The sequence below is a fragment of the Triticum urartu genome, chromosome 4A, assembly GCF_056163025.1.
Source record: "Triticum urartu cultivar PI428250 chromosome 4A, HENAU_Tu73, whole genome shotgun sequence".
NCBI lineage: Eukaryota > Viridiplantae > Streptophyta > Magnoliopsida > Poales > Poaceae > Triticum > Triticum urartu.
This window is the reverse complement of record NC_141876.1, coordinates 66,648,188-66,668,497: the sequence shown is the minus strand read 5'-3', so window position 1 is coordinate 66,668,497 and position 20,310 is coordinate 66,648,188. Positions and strand designations below refer to the sequence as shown.

Genomic DNA, 20,310 nt, shown 5'->3' with positions numbered 1-20,310 from the left:
GGTTGTATTCGGTTCTTCCGACAACTTCCGAAGCGAAAAGTTAACTTTCTACATCGCTCCATTCTGAAGTGGCTATCAAGCACTACTCAGAAGAGCGGCTTTCACTCGTTTTAATGCAGTACCGTATTACGCTTCTCTCAAGCTTAAGATGCCCGGTCCATGCGGCACCATCACAGTTAGTGGAAATATTGAGCGTTCTCTATGTGCGGAAGAATGTGCGGCGGCTTTAACAGCCGAGCACTAGACGGCCTCACCAACCAGAACAAATGACAGGTCGTCAAGACCACGGACACGGTTAGACGAGTCCGGCGCATCACTACAAATACATGAGATTGGTCTGGTGGTTAAACCCTCATAGATGGTACCAGGGGCTTCCCGCGTGTAATCAGGGCTAGTTCGGCTCAACTTGACTTATCTTGAATTTTAGTGGTTTATTGATAATGACCAATTTTTCTTGCATGACAACTTTCACCTAAGTTCTTCTCTTTTACAGATGACAATCGTGCTACACCCGTCCAGGACACGGCACAACGGAGACACACGCGCAGATGTGCACCAGGGACCTGCTTAAAGGTTTCTTTTCAGATTAAGACCCTGTGTAAACCTTTTTTATTATCTCTTGTTGTTCACATCCTCCGGATACTCAATACAACCGTGAAGGATGCTGACGTTATTGGCATGTGGCCACGTCAGGATATTGCACGTACCTAGACACTCGGGGTTTATTATTAAGGGCATTGTTCAGCTCGGCATATGTTATAAAGACCAAATACCTTAGGGAGTGTTCGGCGTCGCGAGTTTGGCCTTATATGCATCAGCTCCGAATCATGTCTTTGGTCAAATTTTGGGTTTTCCCGGCTCCCATGTTTTGGTACCTTCCGTTCCGCTATATCAGCTAAGGTAGCACTGGGAGAACTACTGCGATTGTGCCCTGGTTCATCCGGATGAGCACCTCAGTAGAGAAAGCCGAAAACTGACTGTCATGATAAAGCGCGAGACTGGTCAACCACTCGATGACTTAGCGGAATCTTCGGGATTCCTCCGCATTAACGAAGGGCCGTTTCCCGGTCATGTACGTACGCGCCCCGTATTCGGATGAGCGCAGAGGTACCAGGGGCTATCTAGTAGTCCCGCAGTCAAACTCCTATGGCTAAGTGAAAGTGTTAAACCAATATAGTCCGATTGCCTCGTTCGCTGTGCTACCACCTCCTTAATGGACCAAGATGTTGGATCAAGTGTGAATACGCGTTTTTTGCGAACACCCCTGCATTATATGCGCGGGGGCTGAAGCCGACGACTGCAAACTTTCAGGTTATATACATATATACATAAACGGCCGCACAGGAGGCATCATAATACTTTCAGGCAAAAGTATAAACACAGCCTTCATAATTCAATAAAATATTGTTTTTACAATGGGAATACATGTCACTAGAACATAATATTCTTCGAGCACCGCGCCGCTATCGAACGAGCGCCTTCAAGGACCTCTTCAAAGTAGTGCTCGGCAGCTACTCGGCCCACGGCCGAACCCTGTGTTGCAATAGTGGTGGCCTCCATCTCTGTCCAGTATGTCTTAACACAGGCAAGTGCCATCCGCGCACCCTCTATGCACGCCGACCTCTTCATAGCGTCGATGTGCGGCACAACACCAAGGAATTGTTGCACTAAACTAAAGTAACTATTCGGCCTTGGCCCTTCCGGCCACAGATGATCCACAACAGACCTCATGGCAAGTTCGGACAACCTATGGAGCTCGGCCCACTCGGCCATTCGCTCATTCAACAGCAGCGGACGCACTGGAGCATGGAACTGTGACCAGAACGGCTTTTCCACTTCACGATCTTTTTGATCCTTGAAGTATTCGGCCGCATCAGCAGCACTTCCTGCCAAATCCACGTATGCGTCTGCAGAACTCCATAGTTGATCAATAGGGGCATACTTCGGATCTCCGAACTTAGTCCGCAACAAAAAGGGCTTCCCAGCCGCGATATCTCCAGCTTGACGCAGCTCCTCCTTCATCGCTCTCATTTTGGAGCGGGTTTCCTTGGCTGCTACCATGGCCTTCTCCAGGTCCGTCGCCTTTGCTCGGCTTTCTTTTTCAAGAAGCTGGTAACGGTCGGCGGCATCTTTCAACTCAATGGCCATCTTGGCCATTCTTTCCTTGCTCTGGTAATGCGCGGCTTGTTCGGCCCTCAGCTCTTCGACCGCCTTTAGAGTGGCCGCACCGCTATTTCTGGCTTGTTCCTTGGCTCGGGCAAGTTCCGCCCGAAGGGTCTCCACGGTGACAGCTCCATCTGCAGTCACAACATATTAAAGATACTCGCATCATGCTCCTCTTACTATGTGTTGATCACCGGAGAAATCACATACCCTGTGCCTCGTCAAGCCGCTTGTCGACAAGCATGATGTCGGCATCTGCCGCATCAAGTTGCCGCTTTAGCTCAGCAAACTCATCAGTCCGGCTAGCCATCGGACCTTCAGACACCTGCACATAAAGGCAATCTGATTATTACCTGAGACTACGATCCTCTATTTGTCGCCGTTTTCGACGGCAACCAGAGTCTTAGGGGCTACTATCTGCATAGGGCACACCTAATGTGTGCGGTACTATCAAAAACATACACTATTTCATGTACCTCAAAGCCTTTTAGCAGACTCATAAAAGCTTCATGCAACCCGCTTTCGGCGGATGAAATCCTTTCAATCACCGTACCCATTAGCGTACGATGTGCTTCTGAGATGGCCGCTTGCTCCAGAAGATCCTTCAGTGCGTCCGACCGCACACTATATGGTTCCGGATTCTTTCTGTTGCTCTCTTTAGGAGATGAATGCTAAGGACTTCGGGTGGCCAAAGGATTACCCTCTGGCCTTGGTGGATCAGGAGAAACCCTCCACGACGACACTTCAGGGTCGCCCGCCTCATGAGGCGGGGTGGCAGGGGGAGGTGTTTCGCTCTCCATCATCTCCGGAAGAAGATCCCCCGAAGACGAACTCTGTCAAGAAGGGCTACAATCCGAACTGCAAGATATATGCTTCGGTTATTATCTTCAGAAGTAATGTAAGATATTTTTACTATTAAGTACCTTTTTACTTACAGCTCGGTAGAGGGCTGATCCCCTTGCGGACACTGTGCGGCAAGGATACCCTCCGAGACAGGACCCTCTGGCGAAGATTTCTTCCCCCGTTTGGAAACCTTTGTTTCCGGGTCTTCAGAGGTGGTCCTCTTCCTTCATTGGGGAGAGGGAATTTTAGATTCTTCTCCCTAGTTATCCTCCTTCATGGAGGCGCTAATTCCCCCGGTTCGGATGAATGATGAGTGAGGCCTGCTTTCAGCCTCTTTATTCCCCCCTTCATCTTCCCCTGAGGGCGCCTGATAAGGCGCCGGCTCAAGCATTCTGGCCAGTACTGGATTGGCCGAGCCTTCGGGAAGGGGGGCCGAACACCTGATCATCTTCGCCTTTGTTATCCAGTCCTGGTCAAAGAGCGACTTTTCATAATGATGTTATGATAAAAAAAGACAGCGTATTTGGCCATGGGATTACTTACTTGGGTATCGTGGCGATTACAGCTCAGACCCGCATCCTCGATGGTGTCCGGACACTCTATTTGGGGTCCGAAGAACAATTTGTACATCTCTTCGAGCATCATGCCGAGGAAGTGCTGAATAGTCCATGGTCCTTCCGGGTTGAATTCCCACATACGGAGGGGTCGACGTTTGCAAGGCTGGACTCGACGAACTTGCATGACTTGCATTACCATGACCAGGCTGATATCTCTCTCAAGGAGATCTCATATGCGACTCTGCAATATCGGCATATCATTTACTGGCCCCTAGTTCAGCCCCTTGTTGATCCATGACTTCAGTTGTGGTGGGGGCCTGAGCGAAAGGCAGGGGCGGCTACCCACTTGGAACTCCGGGGAGCTGTGATATAGAACCACTCCCGCTGCCACAAACAGGACACCTCCGGGAAGGAACCCTCTGGCCATGGAGCCTCAACGCTTTTGCTTATTACGGCACCTCCGCACTTTGCGTGCCGCCCCTCGATCATCTTCGGCTTCACATTGAAGGTCTTGAGCCACAGGCTGAAGTGTGGGGTAATGCGGAGGAAGGCCTCACACACGACGATGAACGACGAGATGTGAAGGAGGGAATCCGGGGCCAGATCATGGAAATCCAGCCCATAATAGAACATGAGCCCCCTAACAAAAGGATCCAGAGCGAGGCCTAGCCCTCAAAGGAAGTGAGAGATGAACACAACACTCTCGTTGGGTTCGGGAGTGGGGATGACCTGCCCTGGGCGGGCAGCCTATGCGAGATTTCGGCGGTCAGATACCTGACCTCTCTCAGCTTCTTGATGTCCTCCTCTATGACAGAGGAAGGCATCCACCGACCTTGGAGGTTGGATCCGGACATGGTTGAAGGTCCGAAGCGCCTGACCTGAGCCTTGGGTGTTGGAACTCGAGGCGGGGGAAGGATTCGATTGAGCACGAGAAGAAAAAAAGGACAGGCCTTGGCCTCTTTATAGAGAGGGTGAATATCAAGCGTCCTCCTCGTGGCCGTTTGGGACTTGCCTAAAATCGAGGAGTCATACCAACATGCACGATTGGGTTACCCACGTCCGTATTGATGAGAATCCCGTAATAAGGGGGACACGATCTCTGCTTTGACAAGACGTGTCAGGAAAACCGCCTCGCGTTATGTGCAGTGCTGGTTGAGAAAAACGGTTCGAATAAAGACCGGGCCATGGCATGATGTCATGTTGCTAAACGTGTTAGCAGATTAGATTTGTGGAAATATTATTCTCTCTACGGTGGTATGTGGAACTTGTTTTGCAGAGCCGGACACTATCCTTGTGTTCAAAATCTTCTATGGAGTATTCCGAGGAGGAACCCGCCTTGCAATGCCGAAGACAAAACTACGCGTCGGACTCGTCGTCATTGAAGCCTAGTTCAGGGGCTACTGTGGGAGTCCTGGATTAGGGGGTCTCCAGACAGCCGGACTATATCCTTTGGCCGGACTGTTGGATTATGAAGATACAAGATTGAAGAGTTCGTCCCATGTCCGGATGGGACTTTCCTTGGCGTGGAAGGAAAGCTTGGCAATACGGATATGTAGATCTCCTCCCTTGTAACCGACTCTGTGTAACCCTAGCCTCCTCCGGTGTCTATATAAACTGGAGGGTTTAGTCCGTAGGACAACAACAATCATACCATAGGCTAGCTTCTAGGGTTTAGCCTCTTCGATCTCGTGGTAGATCAACTCTTGTAATACTCATATCATCAAGATCAATCAAGCAGGACATAGGGTATTACCTCCATCAAGAGGGCCCGAACCTGGGTAAACATCGTGTCCCCTGCCTCCTGTTACCATCCGCCTTAGATGCACAGTTCGGGACCCCCTACCCGAGATCCGCCGATTTTGACACCGACAACGAGGAAATCTCATGCGGGAAGTGCAAGGTCAACTGGAAGCTTGTAACCTCGCCGGTGGATCGCGGTGGACTAGGCATACCAGACATGGAACGTCTTGCGCGCGCACTCCGCCTACGGTGGCTCTGGCTCGCATGGAAGCATCCGGGCAGGCCATGGGTCGGCACGGGCTCGCCGTGCGACGACAAGGATAGAGAGCTGTTAGCCGCTGAAACTAGAGTCGTCATAGGGAATGGAAGGAGGGCCACGTTCTGGAAATGCACCTAGCTCGACGACCAGCCGCTCAAACTTCGGTTCCCTCTGTTGTTCGCCAACTCATCCAGAAAGAACCGATCGGTGGCCGAGGCGCTCCAGGACGACAGATGGATCCTCGATCTCCGGAGAGGCAACGCAATGGAGATCATCCCGCGGCTGGTCTCTCTGCGCCATAGCATCCGCGAAGCCAACATCACCCTGCAGGATGAGGCGGAGGATGAGATCTCCTAGCGTGCGGGAGGCCAGTATAGCGCCAAATCAGCCTACGATGCTCAGTTCGTTGGGCAGCCCAGCGGTGCACTATAGCAACTCATCTGGAAGGTATGGGCGCCGGGGAAAATCAAGTTCTTCATGTGGCTGTTGCACCACGACCGGCTCTGGTGCAATGATCGCCTGCAGTGGTGCGGATAGGAAAATGGCTACTTCTGCCAGTTATGCCTCAGAAGCTTGGAGAGCTCGGCACACCTTCTTTGGAACTGCCCCACGTCACAGCAGATTTGGGCCAGGGCAGCGGAATGGAAGGGTTGCGGCGCGCTGAACCCAGCCACCTGGGACGGGTGCAAGACCACAACGGAGGTCGTCACTGCAATAGTCTCTGCATCACCATCATCCGACAGGCAAGCCACCAAATCCATGGTGGCTCTGGTTGCATGGCACATCTGGCAGGAACGCAATAGCTGCACGTTCAGGAAGAAGGCAACTTGCGTTGACGATGTGATTAGTGCCTGCAGAAGAGAGTTGGAGCAATGGAGACTAGCCGGAGCGAAAGGATTAGAGCGCCCCTTTGGGGATATCACATGAGAAATAAACCTTAGTCTTTACCTAGAGGGAAGGGGGTGGGAGAGCCCGTGTGCTCTTCTTTAAACCCGGTCTTTCTTCAGTTTGCTAATCTATTTTGATTAGGACAATTTTTGTAACTCTCTCTTCTGCTAAATCAATGAAAAGCCAGGCAACTGGGTCTTTCAAAAAAAATTCTAAGGTTAGTCATAGTGGGAGTAACTTAGATAGTAATATAACGCACTTCGAGAAATTTTTGCTTATATGACATGTAGTTAATGAGAAGTGGTAACATAATATGTTACTGTAACATAGCGCTTCCCAACACAAAATGAGTCTACAAGCCATTAAATGAAGCCACATATGACACTACTAATATATTACTTTGCACTATGAAGGTAGTAACTTAGACTAGTATCATATGCATGACACTAGGGGTTTTTTGATTTTTAGCCACCACTTACTTTGCACTTTGATAATTTGCCACTCCTTACATTATAATTGATCAGTTGCCACTCTTTACTTTGCACTTTAATTTTTTGCCACTTTTTCACACAAAAACAATACTTACAAATGATTGACATAATATATGCATAAAACAATGGACCAAAATACCCTTTGCCCTAGTTTGACCATTGCACCCAGCCGATACGTCGATTGAAATCTAATCAGGAGGGATGAACCCATTCACCGCCGCCGCCGCCCTCTCTGATGGCCGGCTGCTCTCCTCCTCCTCGCGCCGCTCTCCTCCCGGCCGTCGGCCGCGCCACCGGAGTACTAGATGCAGGGCGGGACGCACCACACAGGGAGGGCCCACGGCGCTGTTCCAGGCCTCTGCCCGGTGGCTCGCCTGAAGGTCGCTCCCGACGGGGTCGCGCTGCGGGGATCGAACTTGCTACCTCGGCCCGCCTCAGGCGCTGCCAGCGACAAGAAAGCTGGTGCCTGGGGCACGCGGGCGGGTGAGTGAGATGGGGAGCGAGCTCCTCTCCCATGTCCTGTACCCGTCAATCGGGAGGCAGCAGGATGGTGCAGAGGGATTGGAGAGGATGGGTAGGAAGTCAACCATGCAGCAACTTGCCGTCGGCGGAGATGTAGCAGAGCACGCCTTGATGTAGTCGCCGCCGTCGTTTCTTATCTGTGCAATTAGTGTCGCGACCCCGTGTGTGGTAAATGGGGTGGGACGTGGGAGCAGGGGGCAATCTTGGGTTTATCCGTGGGCAGGGGCAAATCTTCCAACTCCCAAGTAAGGAATGGCAAAAAAACAATTACGAAATAAGGAGTGGCAAATTGTCAAACTTCAAAGTAAATCATGACAATAAATCAAGAGAAAAATTCACTATAGATTCCAAAACTTGAGCCGACTGACACTTTAGTCACTGTATTTCAAAATACCCTAAATACCATCCATATACTTGCTTTAGGGGTTCACTTCGGTCCATATATACGATTTTGTGTACGTATACGCTGATTTGGCGGTGGTCAACTCGAGCCACGCGGCGTTGACTGACAGGTCCTCTAAGCCGCTTGAATACACAGGAAAGCAGGGTTTTTATTGCAAATTTGCTAGTGATAAAACAGTTGCTTCCCACCGACACTCCTCCCCGATCCGCTCCCGCCGGAGCACCTCGTCGTTGGTCGCCACGCACACCCCCATCGCACGCGCCGTGCACCTGGCCCACCCGCTCTGTCGCCCTGTCGTCGCCGAGGTCGTAGAAGATGGAGCCAAGGCCGGCGCCAGCGAGCAGCGAGTGGAGCGCATCGACGGAGCCATGATGGAGCACGGCGTCGAACATATTGACGATGCGCGCGCCGGGCTGGTGGATGCTGAGCACTACGGTGTGCCCGCGCGACTCGGCCTTGGCCCGGAGCGCGCCCATGATCTGGAGCGCGGGCGCGCTGTCGAGGCCCGACGTGGGCTCGTCGAGCACCAGCACGGCGGGGTCGCGCACGGCCTCGACGCCGATGGACACGCGCCGGCGCTCTCGGCCGGAGAGGTCCTTGACCCTGGCATCGGCGACGCGAGCGAGCGCAAGGTCGTCAACGAGCGCGTCAACCGCGGCGGGGTCCTATGCGTCCGAGCCGAGGCGAAGGCGCGCGTTGAAGTGGAGCGTCTCGCGCACTATGAGCAGCGGGAAGACGACGTCGCGCTGGGTGGCGTAGCCACAGAGGCGGCGAACGGCCGCAGCCCGTGGCGTCCACGGGCGAGCCATTGACGCGGAGGTCAGTAGAAGGGGAGGAGCTGGTCTCAAGGTGGCCGGAGAGGATCTCGAGCGGCGTGGACTTGCCGGCGCTGGGGCCGACGATGGCGAGCAGCTCGCCGGGGCTCGCGCGGCAGCTGATGTCGCGGAGCACTAGGCGGCACCGGCTGCTGCGGCTCACCGGCGGAGGTGCAGGTGCAACAGGGTCGCCGGCGTCGTTGAGGAGGAGGTTACACAATCCTGAAAGAAAATATCGACCATTAAATACTTTCTCTCCGAAGAAGATTGATAAATCTAAAGGCACTTGCCAAATGCAAGGAGGAATTAAAGAAATTCCTTAAGAGTTGACTTGGGCTTCTCACATCATCACCGTGTTTGCATTTATCGCTCCACCACGTCTCGCCTCTGCCGTCGAGCAAGCCGGTGCTGTTGCCGGTAACCGTGAGCCCGTCGATCTGGTAGAACATCAGCCAATAGTTCTCCTTCTCGCTCCATGCGCCCGCCGGCGGCGCCGTAATCGTGCCCATGGCCTGCGACAACCAAAGCCAAAACACGACCCAGATCAGGAAGGACAGACGAGCGGTGCGTGCCTGGACGGTGATTCTGGTGGAGGCGCATGGCCCACTGAACCTGGTGAAGCCGACGAGGAATGACTTTGCCGCCGGCACGAGCAGCGTCATCGACGAGCCAGTGGCGTCGCACGCCGCCGCCCATGCGTCCACGAACGCCTTCGCACACGGTGCAGATAGTCAACACACATCCGGCCATCAGGTATACACCAGTATTATCGACGTAGAGCAGGCGCGTGCGTACCTTGGTGTCGTCCGTGGTCCCGTCGCCGAGAGCACCGTAGTCCTCGACGTTGAACGCGCCGTCCCCCCCGCCGGCGGTGGCGATTAGCACACTACAGCACGCGAGGCCGACGAGGAGCAGATTGGCAGTGCGGAGGACGCCGATGATACCCTGCATGATTAAGCACATCTCACACATACACACATGCATGGTCGTCGACTGATCACCAGCACGCACGTACTACTACTCTATAAACTATGGATGAATCTGAACATCAGTTCGAGCAAACTTAAAATGCACTAATATACACAGAGCACTTTGCGGAGAAGTAGTTGCTGGCGAGGGAGACAGCGATGAGGTTCCGGAGCAGGGTGAGGTTCCCCGGTATGGTGCCGGAGAGCGCGTTGCCGGCTAGATTGAGGGCGCAGAGGCTGCGCAGCAGGCCAACGTGCTTCGGCAGCGCCCCAGCCGGAGATGGTCGGCGTAGCCCCAGCCGGAGATGGAGCCGAGGTGGTCGGCAAGGAGGGAGGACTTGAAGGAGAGGAGCAGCACGCCGTCCTGGTTAAGCGCCAGGGCGAGCTGCGTCGCGTGGCCGCGCGACGCCCAACAGCAGGACTAGCAGCAACGGCGAGCGATGAGTATTCCTTCTCCCCTAACTACGTGGCAGTCAAAGCACGCGTGGCGAGCGTTGACGCTGTACACAAAATCGTATATATGGACCGAAGTGAACCCCTAGAGTAAGTATATGGATGATATTTAGGGTATTTTGGGTATTTTGAAGTACAATGACTAAAGTGTCAGCCGGCTCAAGTTTTGAGACCTATAGTGAATTTTTCTCATAAATTAAATTGCCCTGACACTAATAGAGTATAAGTTACTCCCCACTATGACCAGAGGCTAAGAAGAGGAAAAAAGACGTGCCTCTTGTTTTTTAATGACGTGTCCCTATGCGGCTAGGCGCCACCCGACAGTGAACAGACAGCGCACGGCAACGACGCACCATCAGTCACGCACCCTCCACCCAAGTCGCCGACTCCCGCCGTCGCGATCGCGGCGGCCGCCGGCAATGTCTTGGCTCGCGCGCTCCATCGCCAACTCCCTCCTATCCCCCGACATCCCCGAGGCCGACGGCGAAGACCCCCGCGCCTCCGACTCCACCTCCCCGGGCTCACCCCCTCGCGGCGTCCGCGAGGACCTCTCGGAGCTCACTGACGCCCTCGCCCACCGGTTCCAGGGCCTTGCCTCCTTCCTCGCGGCGCCCACTCCCGCAGGAAGCGGCGGCGCACCCCGCGGGCTGAACCCGTCCGATATTGCGGGGCGCTTCCGCCTGGGGCTCGCGCGGCTCCCGGGCCGCCAGGCCGTGGCAGATCTCGCCAAGAACGCGTCCTCTCTACTGCACCCGGACGAATACTGGGGCGGGTCGGAGGCCGCCGGGGCTACCGAGGACGTGGTCGCCTTCGCGCGGGACGCCGCCATGCGGCCCGAGCTCTGGCTGGACTTCCCCCTTCTCCCCGACGACGCGGACTCGGACGGTTCGTGCGTTCCTTCGCCTCCAAGACCTTTCGTCTTCGTAAATCCTTCTTTACAATCTTAATTGATTTGTGATTCTCCCATGTTGTTGTTGATTTAAGTGCAGATTTTGACATTAGTGATGCGCAGCAAGATCACGCGCTGGCCGTCGAGAGCATGGCGCCGGAGCTGGCAGATCTGAGGATCGAACTCTGCCCAAGCCACATGAGCGAGGGCTGCTTCTGGAAGATATACTTTGTGCTACTGCACCCTAAGCTCACAAAGGAAGAAGCCGAGCTTCTTTCTACTCCTCAGGTGATTTCCCTTGATTTCATGCTTCATCTGGGTCACAATGGCTTACTTATGATTTATTCGCCGACGGGTGTATATGACCGGAAATCTGATGTGAAATCAGATTAGTTGTCACTTGTCAGGTGGACACTATTATGGGCATGTATTTTGATATCTGTTGTATTTGGGAATCATGGAAGTTTGCGGTGATACGCCATTGGGGGCCATTGGGGAGATTATGTTGTTACCTTGTTTTTTTTTTTTTTTGAGAACCATGTTGTTACCTTGTTGTGTTGGCATTTGATTGTCTAATCGCCGTCTCAAGATATTCTTAAACTCTGTGCTTATGTGCTTGCTTTGGAGCTTCTCTTCTTTGTGGAGCTAAGCTTACCAAAGCTTAAACTTAATAACAGGTTAATGTGTCAACTACATGTTCCCATGTTCGTTCTTCATCTGAATTATGTTAAAACTAGAAATGGTGAATCATTTTTTAAAATACTACTCCCTTGTCCCATAATGTAGAGCGCATTGGTTTTCTTAAAGAGTCAAATTTCACAAAATCTGACCAAGTTTATAGAGAAAGTTATCTATATCTACAATACCAAGTATATACCATACGAAAATATATTTCAAGATGAATCGGGTGGAAGCCTTTTTCGGTAATGTCATTGATTTGGTAGTCTAGATGTTGAAAAGTTTTTATATAAAATTGATGACCTATTTTCATAGCAAAATAGGCTTGTTAAGCTGAAGTTACTAATTTGGACAAAGTGATTCGTTGCAATAGTTACTTGCCACTGAATTCTAACATGGTGATCCAGTGGCTAGCCTAATTTTAGGTAATATTGTATTTCAATAGGTTCAGTTCTGAGTCTCTAAATCATATTGTTATACAAGTGGTCCACTTCAGTTCCATGTCTAAAATGAGCAGATGAATTCGAGTTTATCTATTCTCTCTATTGGTTGTTTTGTTTCATTAAATGGTACTGGGTACCTATTATTTCAACCTTTTAGTTTTCTTCCCTTGTGATATTTTTTCATGGGTTCGAAGTATTGGAATGGAATATAAAGTGAATCAAGAGAAATGTTGGACACTGAAGGTGCACGACTAGACATCAAGTTAATATTGTGTCACTAGGAGTCTTCTTGGTTTGCTGTCAACATTTGCCATGCCAAAACTTGGCTAGCCACAAATGTTTGGCTTCAAAATTTACCCGTTTGGAAATTTTGCTAGCATACTAAACAGGCTCTGCAAATATTGGAACACTATCTTTTCATAATGAGACCGAGAAGTGCTAATTTTCAAACTAATACATAATAGTAGATTAAGACATTTTAGTGTTCATATGATTGCTTGAGAAATAAATATATTGACTGATGGTTGATGCTTAATTTGCTCATGATTGCACAATAAAGTAGTTGGTGGTATTACATTGTTTTGGTGGCGAATTTCTTATATCCCTTTTCTTTACTGCACAGATTTTGGAAGCTAGAGGGAAGTTGTCACAAAATTCGCAACATCGGACAAAGCTAGAGAGCAACGAAGACACAGTGGCTCTGACTTTCAGTAATGGAGATGGTACTGTACCTATACCTGTAGAGGTGGTCAGCGTAGTAAAAGATCAAGATGCTTCCGGCAGGCCCACAGCTTTGGGCAATGTAGATTATGGTATACTTGAATCGATTCCTCTGGAAGAGCTAGCAAAAGATACAGTCAGTGATGCTGGAGCTGTTCCTTCAGATAAAATCAGCAGTGGCGTGCCTGTACAGCTATTGCCGGTATTAAGAGATGCCACTGAGTTCTCAGTCTCACAATCAAGGATGGGAGAAACCATTCACACTCCCTCTAAAGAACATCCCACTGGGTTCTCACAATCTAGCATTGAAGAAAGAACACCCGACTCAATTACAGATGATGTTGTAGCAAATGAGCAGTGTGTACCATTTGTAGACAGTGCTCCATCGGAAGAAGATCAACATAAATGGTCATTGAGTGACCTCAGCGAGCAATCAAGAGTTGTCACTCAAAAGTCCCATAACGATGGCACTGATGATGATGGGGATGAATGGCTGGAAGAGGACACGGCTGGTCCAGGAAGCACGCACATTCCAATAGTAGGCGACGATGAGGATATATCTTTCAGTGATCTGGAGGAAGATGACTGATGTAGCATGATATCAATGGCGAGCTTGGTCATCACCGTCTTGGTGCTTCTGGTTCGAAGCGATATGTATATGTGGGCTTGGGTTCTGTCCACTGTATGGTCTCATGGATCTGCTATGATCAATGCCCACTGCAGCAGGATTGTTCACCTTCTGCTCATATCTCTGTGCCGCCAAGATCAGTTTCGCGGTCTAGTTCTCCCTTGTGGCAACTATGCCTGTTGTACAGTGTGTAGAGAGCACATACTTGTGCATGTGGTTGTTTGGATCAACACTTTGATTCTTGGATCAAGCGTGTGTCCTGACAATGATGATGGGAACTCAAGTATTCTTATGTTTCGGTGAAAAAAAAAAGGAAAAACAGTTAATGTCATATCACATACATAGCATGTCTAAAACCTTGTCAAACATCCATGCAGACCCAAAATTTGGCCAAGTCTGCGATAACATGATGAATTTTGGTAAAATTTGGCAAAGCAGGGACCACATTTTCCTTCAGAAGTCAGCGTCTTTCTCTTGTTCTTTAGGTGACAATTGTCGTGTCTTCCTCTTGTTCTTTAGGTGACAAATTGTTTGGCCTTTGGCCGGTGCGGCTTGATCCATAGTTTGACGCTGGATGCGCTCAGTCCAATGTTGAAGTAGAAATAAAATGATTTTGGTGCATCATGGGAATTTCGCTGTGTGTCTTCTTTCTGGATCTCTGAATTCAGAGTCTCACAGTGAGTGCTACCATCTCTTCCTGTTCTGTTAGTGATGCAAGTTTAAATTCCAGGCCGGGCACGTTGTTTGTGTTCTGCACTTCAGCTTACAATGCTAATTTCACACACCTGGTTGGAAGCAAGGAATGAAACAAGATTGAGGTCTAGGTTTGGTTGGCCGGAGCCTTCTTGGTTTGGTCTTGCGTATCTTGCTTTTTTTTGGGTGACTGATGTTGTGTTGGCTTGTCTGTCGTTTGTGTTGGCTTTGACCCCTCCCTTTATTCTCCTTCTCTTATATTCCCTCCGTTCCTAAATATTTGTCTTTCTAAACATTTCAAATGGATTACAACATACAGATATATATAGATATATTTTAAAGTGTAGATTCACTCATTTTGCTTCGTATGTAATCACTTGTTGAAATCTCTAGAAAGACGAATATTTGGGAACGGAGGGAGTATTTCTTTACAAGGAAGTAATATACATGTAGTTCTCCTCCACGGCTAAAAAATAATACAGTAATACTATTTCATGGTCGGGCAATTTTTATTTCATCAGGCAAGTTTTCTCTAATATTGCTCTGTGGTTCTCTATGTATGTTGTATGAAACCCAACGAGAAGCAAGCTCCTGAGATTGTTTACCAGTTGCTCTATTTGAACCAGTTCAAACCCAACGAGAAGCAACCTCCTGAGATTGTTTACCAGTTGCTCTATTTGAACCAGTTTATGTCTGATCTTGTTTAGAGGAGATATTTATGTGTTTGTTCGACTATCCGTTAACATTAGTGTCATTTTGGAGAGTTCTTAGCATCATATTTAATGGTAACCTTTGTTTGCACACAAACAAATCACCGTGTGCCTCTGGCGTCAGAGTGTGGTGCGCAAGACATGTAGGAAGAGGACACATTGGCCATGCTCTTTCACCCCTATCGACAACAAGCCCTCGCCCGCCCCATCTCGTCGCCGCCGCCGCCAAATTCAGGTGTCTCTGCCAGCAGTCGGCGCCTCCACACCTCACCCCCACCCCCACCCCCACGCCGCCACCTCCCACGTCGCCACCAGCACCACCTTACTGTCGGGCAACCGCGGCTTTCCATCCCTCACTCTGACGTCGCCGCCAGCATGAAGTCGCCCCCCGCGGCCCCGGCCAGCTCCTTGTTCTGACGCCGCCGCGCTCTCCTGACGCCGCTGAAAGTGCGTTATATCGACTAGAGGGGGGGTGAATAGGCAATTTTTATGAAAGTCTTCAAAACGTGGAAGTTATGAAGACAAACGACCGAAATAAACCTATTACCCTGCAGCGGAAGGTAGACTACACTAGGCAAGCCATAGTCAAGTATTCAATAGAGTGAAAGCACAATGACTAAGAGCAGCAATGTAGTAAGGATCAAGTAGGAAGAAATTATGAAGCCAAACAGAACACGCAGTCACTCAATGAAGATAAAAGATAGTGCAATCATACAATGTCTTCACAAGGAGAAACAGTACGTAAAGAGAAGGGAAGGATGAAACCAGTGACTTGTTGAAGACAATGATGTGTTGGACCAGTTCCAGTTGCTGTGACAACTGTACGTCTGGTTAGGGCGGCTAGGTATTTAAACCTGAGGACACACAGTCCCGGACACCCAGTCCTGAACACGCAGCTCAGGACACCCAGTCCTCACTGTATTCCCCTTGAGCTAAGGTCACACAGACCTCGCCCAATCACTCTGGTAAGTCTTCAAGGTAGACTCCCAAACCTTCACAGACTTCGTTCACCGGCGATCCACAATGTCTCTTGGATGCTCAAAACGCGACGCCTAACCGGCTGGAGGATGCACAGTCCTCAAGTGTAATAAGTCTTCAGATCACACAGACAAGAAGACTTAAGTGATGCCTAATTCTCTTTGGCTCTGAGTGGTTAGGGCTTTATCCTCGCAAGGAATTCTCTCTCAAATGCTTCGAGGTGGGTTGCTCTCAAACGACAAAAGCCGTATACTAACTCTGAGCAGCCAACCATTTATGGTTGTAGGGGTTGGGCTATTTATAGCCACTAGGCAACCCGACCTGATTTGTCCGAAATGACCCTGGGTCACTAAGGAACTGACACGTGTTCCAACGGTCAGATTTCAAACTCACACGGCAACTTTACTTGGGCAACAAGCAAAGCTGACTTGTCCGACTCTGGACAAGATTCGCTCTCATAGTCTTCGCTCGAAGACATAGGTTTTGTTTAAGCATCACTTCAGTCATTCTGAATGGTTCTCTTGGACCCCACTTAACAGTGCGGTGGTTCTTATGACTCAACAAAGAAGAAAAAGAACTACGAAAGATCTAAGTCTTCGAGCTCCATAGGCTTCATGCGATGTCTTCTCTTGTCATAGTCTTCAATGTGAATGTCTTCATATACCACATTTGACTTTAATGTCTTCATACATTTTTAGGGGTCATCTCTGGTAGGAAAACCGAATCAATGAGGGACTTCTACCTGTGTTATCCTGCAATTCTCACAAACACATTAGTCCCTCTACTAGGTTTGTCGTCAATACTCCAAAACCAACTAGGGGTGGCACTAGATGCACTTACAATCTCCCCCTTTTTGGTGATTGATGACAAACTAGTTGAAATTTTCAACGGGGAATATAATATGTGAAATTGTAAAGGATAAGAAATTGTCTTCATAAGTTGCAAGGGCTCCCCCTGAAGATGTGCATATAAGTAGTTTGCTTTTGGAATGCAAATGCACATGGCAGGTTGTGCTTGTGGAGATCCTTTTCAACTTATGATGACAATCCACTATGCATGAAAAGGGTATGTGAAGATAATGACATGCATAATGGAAAATGGACGTCTGCAAAATGATCTAAGTGCGGAATTTATCGTCGCACATGCGGAATTTATCATCGCATCACAAGGTGGCAAATAGGTAGCAGACGACCATCGAGTTTTAAGTGTTACAACTCAAAGAACCAAATGTATCAAAACGAGAGTTGTAAACACGAAGAAAAATATAAAGCACCCGCCCATATGGACCCGCTTGAAGACTATCAAACTCAGCTTCTCCCCCTTTTGTCAGTAAGGACCAAAAAGGTTTGAAGACATAGAGCATCTACTCGTTCCCATGAAGAGTAGGTGAAGCAGCAGGGTCGTTGGTGGTGTTTGGCGGTGCAGAAGAGCTTGGAGCAGAGTCGAAGCATGCTGAAGGAGGTGGCGGTGAAGTAGCATCGCTTCATCCTCGATCACTCTGGCATTCACAGTTGCAGCAGAGGAAGAGAACTCAGAGTCTTCAAGAGATGGAGTTCGTCGCAGCACTACCCTTCGAGGAGGTGTGGAGTCAAACTTGAAGCGCTCAGTGAAGCCATCCTCTTGAAGACCATCTTCAGAACACATTAGTGTCAGCCCTTTCCATGTGCGGCGAGAGGTTTCATGGGCAACAAAAGCATTCTTGGTGACAAGATTTCGAATGCGATTAACATCCACCAAGAGGCTTTGCATTTGACGCTTCAGCCAGTCATGATGCCTATCCTGTTTCTGATGAAGAGCCACAAGAAGCTCTCGGTCGTTGAGAACACGAGTGCGCTTCTTGGGTCGTGGAGCAGTTGTACTGTCAGTGGCTTCAGTGAAAGCAGGATGCGGTGCACGTGTAGTGCCAGCCAAAGGATACACACGAGCGACTGCTTCAACTCCTTCAATGTTCTGAGAGAAACTCTGATGCTCTGCATTCTGAAGACTTAGGGGTTCCTTGGCAGGCTCATGATAGATGGCTTCAATAGACATATCCACATCAGGCAGAAAAATCCGATAATTGCGAGCAGATGGCTGATATGAGACAGTGGAGTGAAGTTTGATCAGCCGCATGACCCATGGGGCATAGAATTTCAAGCCAAACAGATCTGAGCCTGATGCAGCCAGTTGGCGAATGAAGAAGTCCTGTGCATTGAAGTATTTTCCATGAAGAATATAAAAGACCAAAGTCTTCATTGCACCTTCAAGCTTGGTATGTGGAGAGTGCCCTTTGATGGGCCAGAGAGTTTGCCTTATGATGTGATAAATAGTCCTTGGCAGATACTCTAGGTCTTCAACAAAGAACTCTTTGGGATATGCAGCATCTTGGGGTAATGGCTTCATCATACTGAGCATCTGACTCATGTTAGGTTCAGACTTCTGAAAGATGCTCTCCACAGCTTCACTGTGAAGTTGACAGCTAGATTCGTAGAGATCTCCGGGAGTGGGCAGACCAGTGAGCTCAATGATGTCAAAGGCTTTGGCTTCGTGATGAACGTTTCCTGTCATCCACTCCAGGACCCGAGTCTTCGGATCTCTGTTATACCCGCGGATGTGAAGTGTGGCATAGAATTGGAGCAGCAATTCTTCATTCCAATGCTCTTGGTCAGAGACGAATGGCAGCAATCCAACTTCTTTGAAGCAATCCAGAGCTTCTTCCAGACAGGGCAGACCAGCTATAGCTTCAATGTCAAGACGCTTGTGTGGGAAGATGCGACCTTGATTGTATAGAATGCAAGAGTAATAGCTTCGCTGCGGATAGCTCCAGAACCGATCAGATGATATCCTTTCCCTTGAGTAGGGGTTCCTGGAGCTATTGAAGAATGTGTTGTCTGCTCTGAAGTCATTGATATTGAAGGATCTAGGTGCTGATGCAGGACCTGGGAACCTGGGCAATCTTGGGATTGGCTTTTGTACCTGTGGCCTGTGCTCAACATGATAGTCGAACTGGGGACCGGCAGCAGGTGCAGGAACAGAAGCAGTGGGATCAGTGGCTTCGCTGACTTCTGATGCTTTTGTTGGGAGGGCTCCACATTAGTTTCAGCCATGACAGCGTCAGTGGCTTCATTGGTGGTGGTGGTGGCAGTCTCAAGATTTTCAACCTCCACTTGACGAGCTGGAGGGTCGGTCACAATCACGTTCTCCTCGAGAACCGCTTCTTGATGGGACAGGGGAGTAGCAGCAGCTTGTGGGACTTCTTCTTCATCGGCTGATGCAGCCGGAATGTCTTCAGCAGTTTCAGCTTCAGACGCAGAGACTGGAGGCCTAGGTCATTTGCGAAGCCTGCGCAACGCAGGCGACGCCTGTGTAGTTGGAGTTGGCTGGGCCTCAAAGTCTTCTTCCTCTTGTGGGCGATCAGCCCATGAAGCATCCTGAGCGATTGGCGTCAGAGGACGACCAATGCTGATGAGTTCGCTGTTCTCGAGCTGAGGAAGGACTGCACCATCTTCTACATGGTCATGTTGACCAATGTCTTCAGCAGCGATGGGATCGGCTGCTGGAAAGTCTTCAGCTTCATGAGCCTCTGTGAAAGCAGGCTCATGGATTGTCAGTTGGCGTTCAGCGTCAGGACGAACCATGAAAATGGGTTCAACTATCAAAGGCTTTGTGGGAGCAGCCCGATCTTTCTTGGTCTTCCTCTTCTTCTTGAAGGGGGCAGTAGGAGAGGCTTCAGGATGTTTCCTCTTTCTGGCTTCAGCCTCAGCAGTCCTCGTCTTCTTGAGCTCTGAAGCGGTTGACCGGCTTTTTGGCTTCGAGCCAGTCATTCTAGTTGGGAAGACAATGGGATCTGCTTCCTTCCTTGGTGCGTCAGGTTCAGTCGTAGTTGGCTTCTTCATCTTCTTTGCTACCATCTTGGGGTCGATGCCAGGACGCCCAAGGGCCTTGCGCTTCTCAGCCTCATTGTAGGCCTGCTCACATTTGTCAGCCAGAACCTTCATGCGCTCACGAGAACACTGAGCTTCTGCACGTTTCTTGAGAAAGGCTTCCTTGAGCTCGTGCAGCATAATCTTAAAGTTCTTCACCTCTTGCACGCTGAGCTTGGCCATATGCTTCTTGAACTGAGCCTTTTCATAGTCAATCTTTTGCTTCAGTTCAACAATGCGCTGGGCAATGGCTAACTCTGAAGCAATGGCGCCATGGAAGGCGACACTGAGGCCAATGGGTAGTTGCAGATCGTCAAAGCTGATGTTTGGCGTGTCAAACCATTCATCAATGAAGTTGTGGATGATTGTTACATCAAAGAGAGGCAGATCATTGAAAATTTCTGCTTCTTCTTTGCTCTTGATGAGTTGCTCAAGAGCGTCATCCGCAAGATCTTCATCACTTGACAGATCAATGGCATCATTGCGCAGAATGGCAGCAGCTGTTAGCTCTTGTCCGGTGTGTGGCAGAGGCATCTTGACCCTCTGGGGCTTGGAGATGCGTGACAA

At 49.8% G+C, this 20,310-nt stretch overlaps 2 protein-coding genes and 1 pseudogene across 2 annotated transcripts; 2 read left to right on the top strand and 1 right to left on the bottom strand.

The window, feature by feature from the left end:
- The first annotated feature begins 7,433 nt into the window (after positions 1-7,433).
- LOC125554606 (uncharacterized) lies at positions 7,434-9,011 on the top strand (annotated as a pseudogene).
- On the bottom strand, positions 8,958-9,632 carry LOC147974813 (polygalacturonase ADPG1-like). Its single transcript, XM_087520151.1, has 4 exons — positions 9,477-9,632; positions 9,254-9,391; positions 9,026-9,193; positions 8,958-8,966 (listed from the first exon to the last, which is right to left on the bottom strand). The coding sequence occupies exons 1-4, from the start codon at positions 9,630-9,632 to the stop codon at positions 8,958-8,960; spliced, it is 471 nt and encodes a 156-aa protein (XP_087376277.1).
- Positions 9,633-10,396: 764 nt separating this feature from the next.
- On the top strand, positions 10,397-13,800 carry LOC125550692 (uncharacterized). The gene is made up of 3 exons (XM_048713745.2): positions 10,397-10,987; positions 11,092-11,279; positions 12,735-13,800. The coding sequence occupies exons 1-3, from the start codon at positions 10,522-10,524 to the stop codon at positions 13,419-13,421; spliced, it is 1,341 nt and encodes a 446-aa protein (XP_048569702.1). The 5' UTR covers positions 10,397-10,521; the 3' UTR covers positions 13,422-13,800.
- The last annotated feature ends 6,510 nt before the right edge of the window (positions 13,801-20,310 follow it).

What these genes read in the sequence shown, in the direction of transcription:
- LOC125550692 (XM_048713745.2), top strand. Translation starts at nt 10,522, where the DNA reads ATGTCTTGGCTCGCGCGCTCCATCGCCAACTCCCTCCTATCCCCCGAC. An exon ending in CGACGACGCGGACTCGGACG is followed by an intron (nt 10,988 to 11,091) that starts GTTCGTGCGTTC and finishes ATTTAAGTGCAG; the next exon opens with ATTTTGACATTAGTGATGCG. An exon ending in AGCTTCTTTCTACTCCTCAG is followed by an intron (nt 11,280 to 12,734) that starts GTGATTTCCCTT and finishes TTTACTGCACAG; the next exon opens with ATTTTGGAAGCTAGAGGGAA.
- LOC147974813 (XM_087520151.1), bottom strand. Translation starts at nt 9,632, where the DNA reads ATGCAGGGTATCATCGGCGTCCTCCGCACTGCCAATCTGCTCCTCGTC. An exon ending in GGACCACGGACGACACCAAG is followed by an intron (nt 9,392 to 9,476) that starts GTACGCACGCGC and finishes CCGTGTGCGAAG; the next exon opens with GCGTTCGTGGACGCATGGGC. An exon ending in CCACCAGAATCACCGTCCAG is followed by an intron (nt 9,194 to 9,253) that starts GCACGCACCGCT and finishes TGGTTGTCGCAG; the next exon opens with GCCATGGGCACGATTACGGC.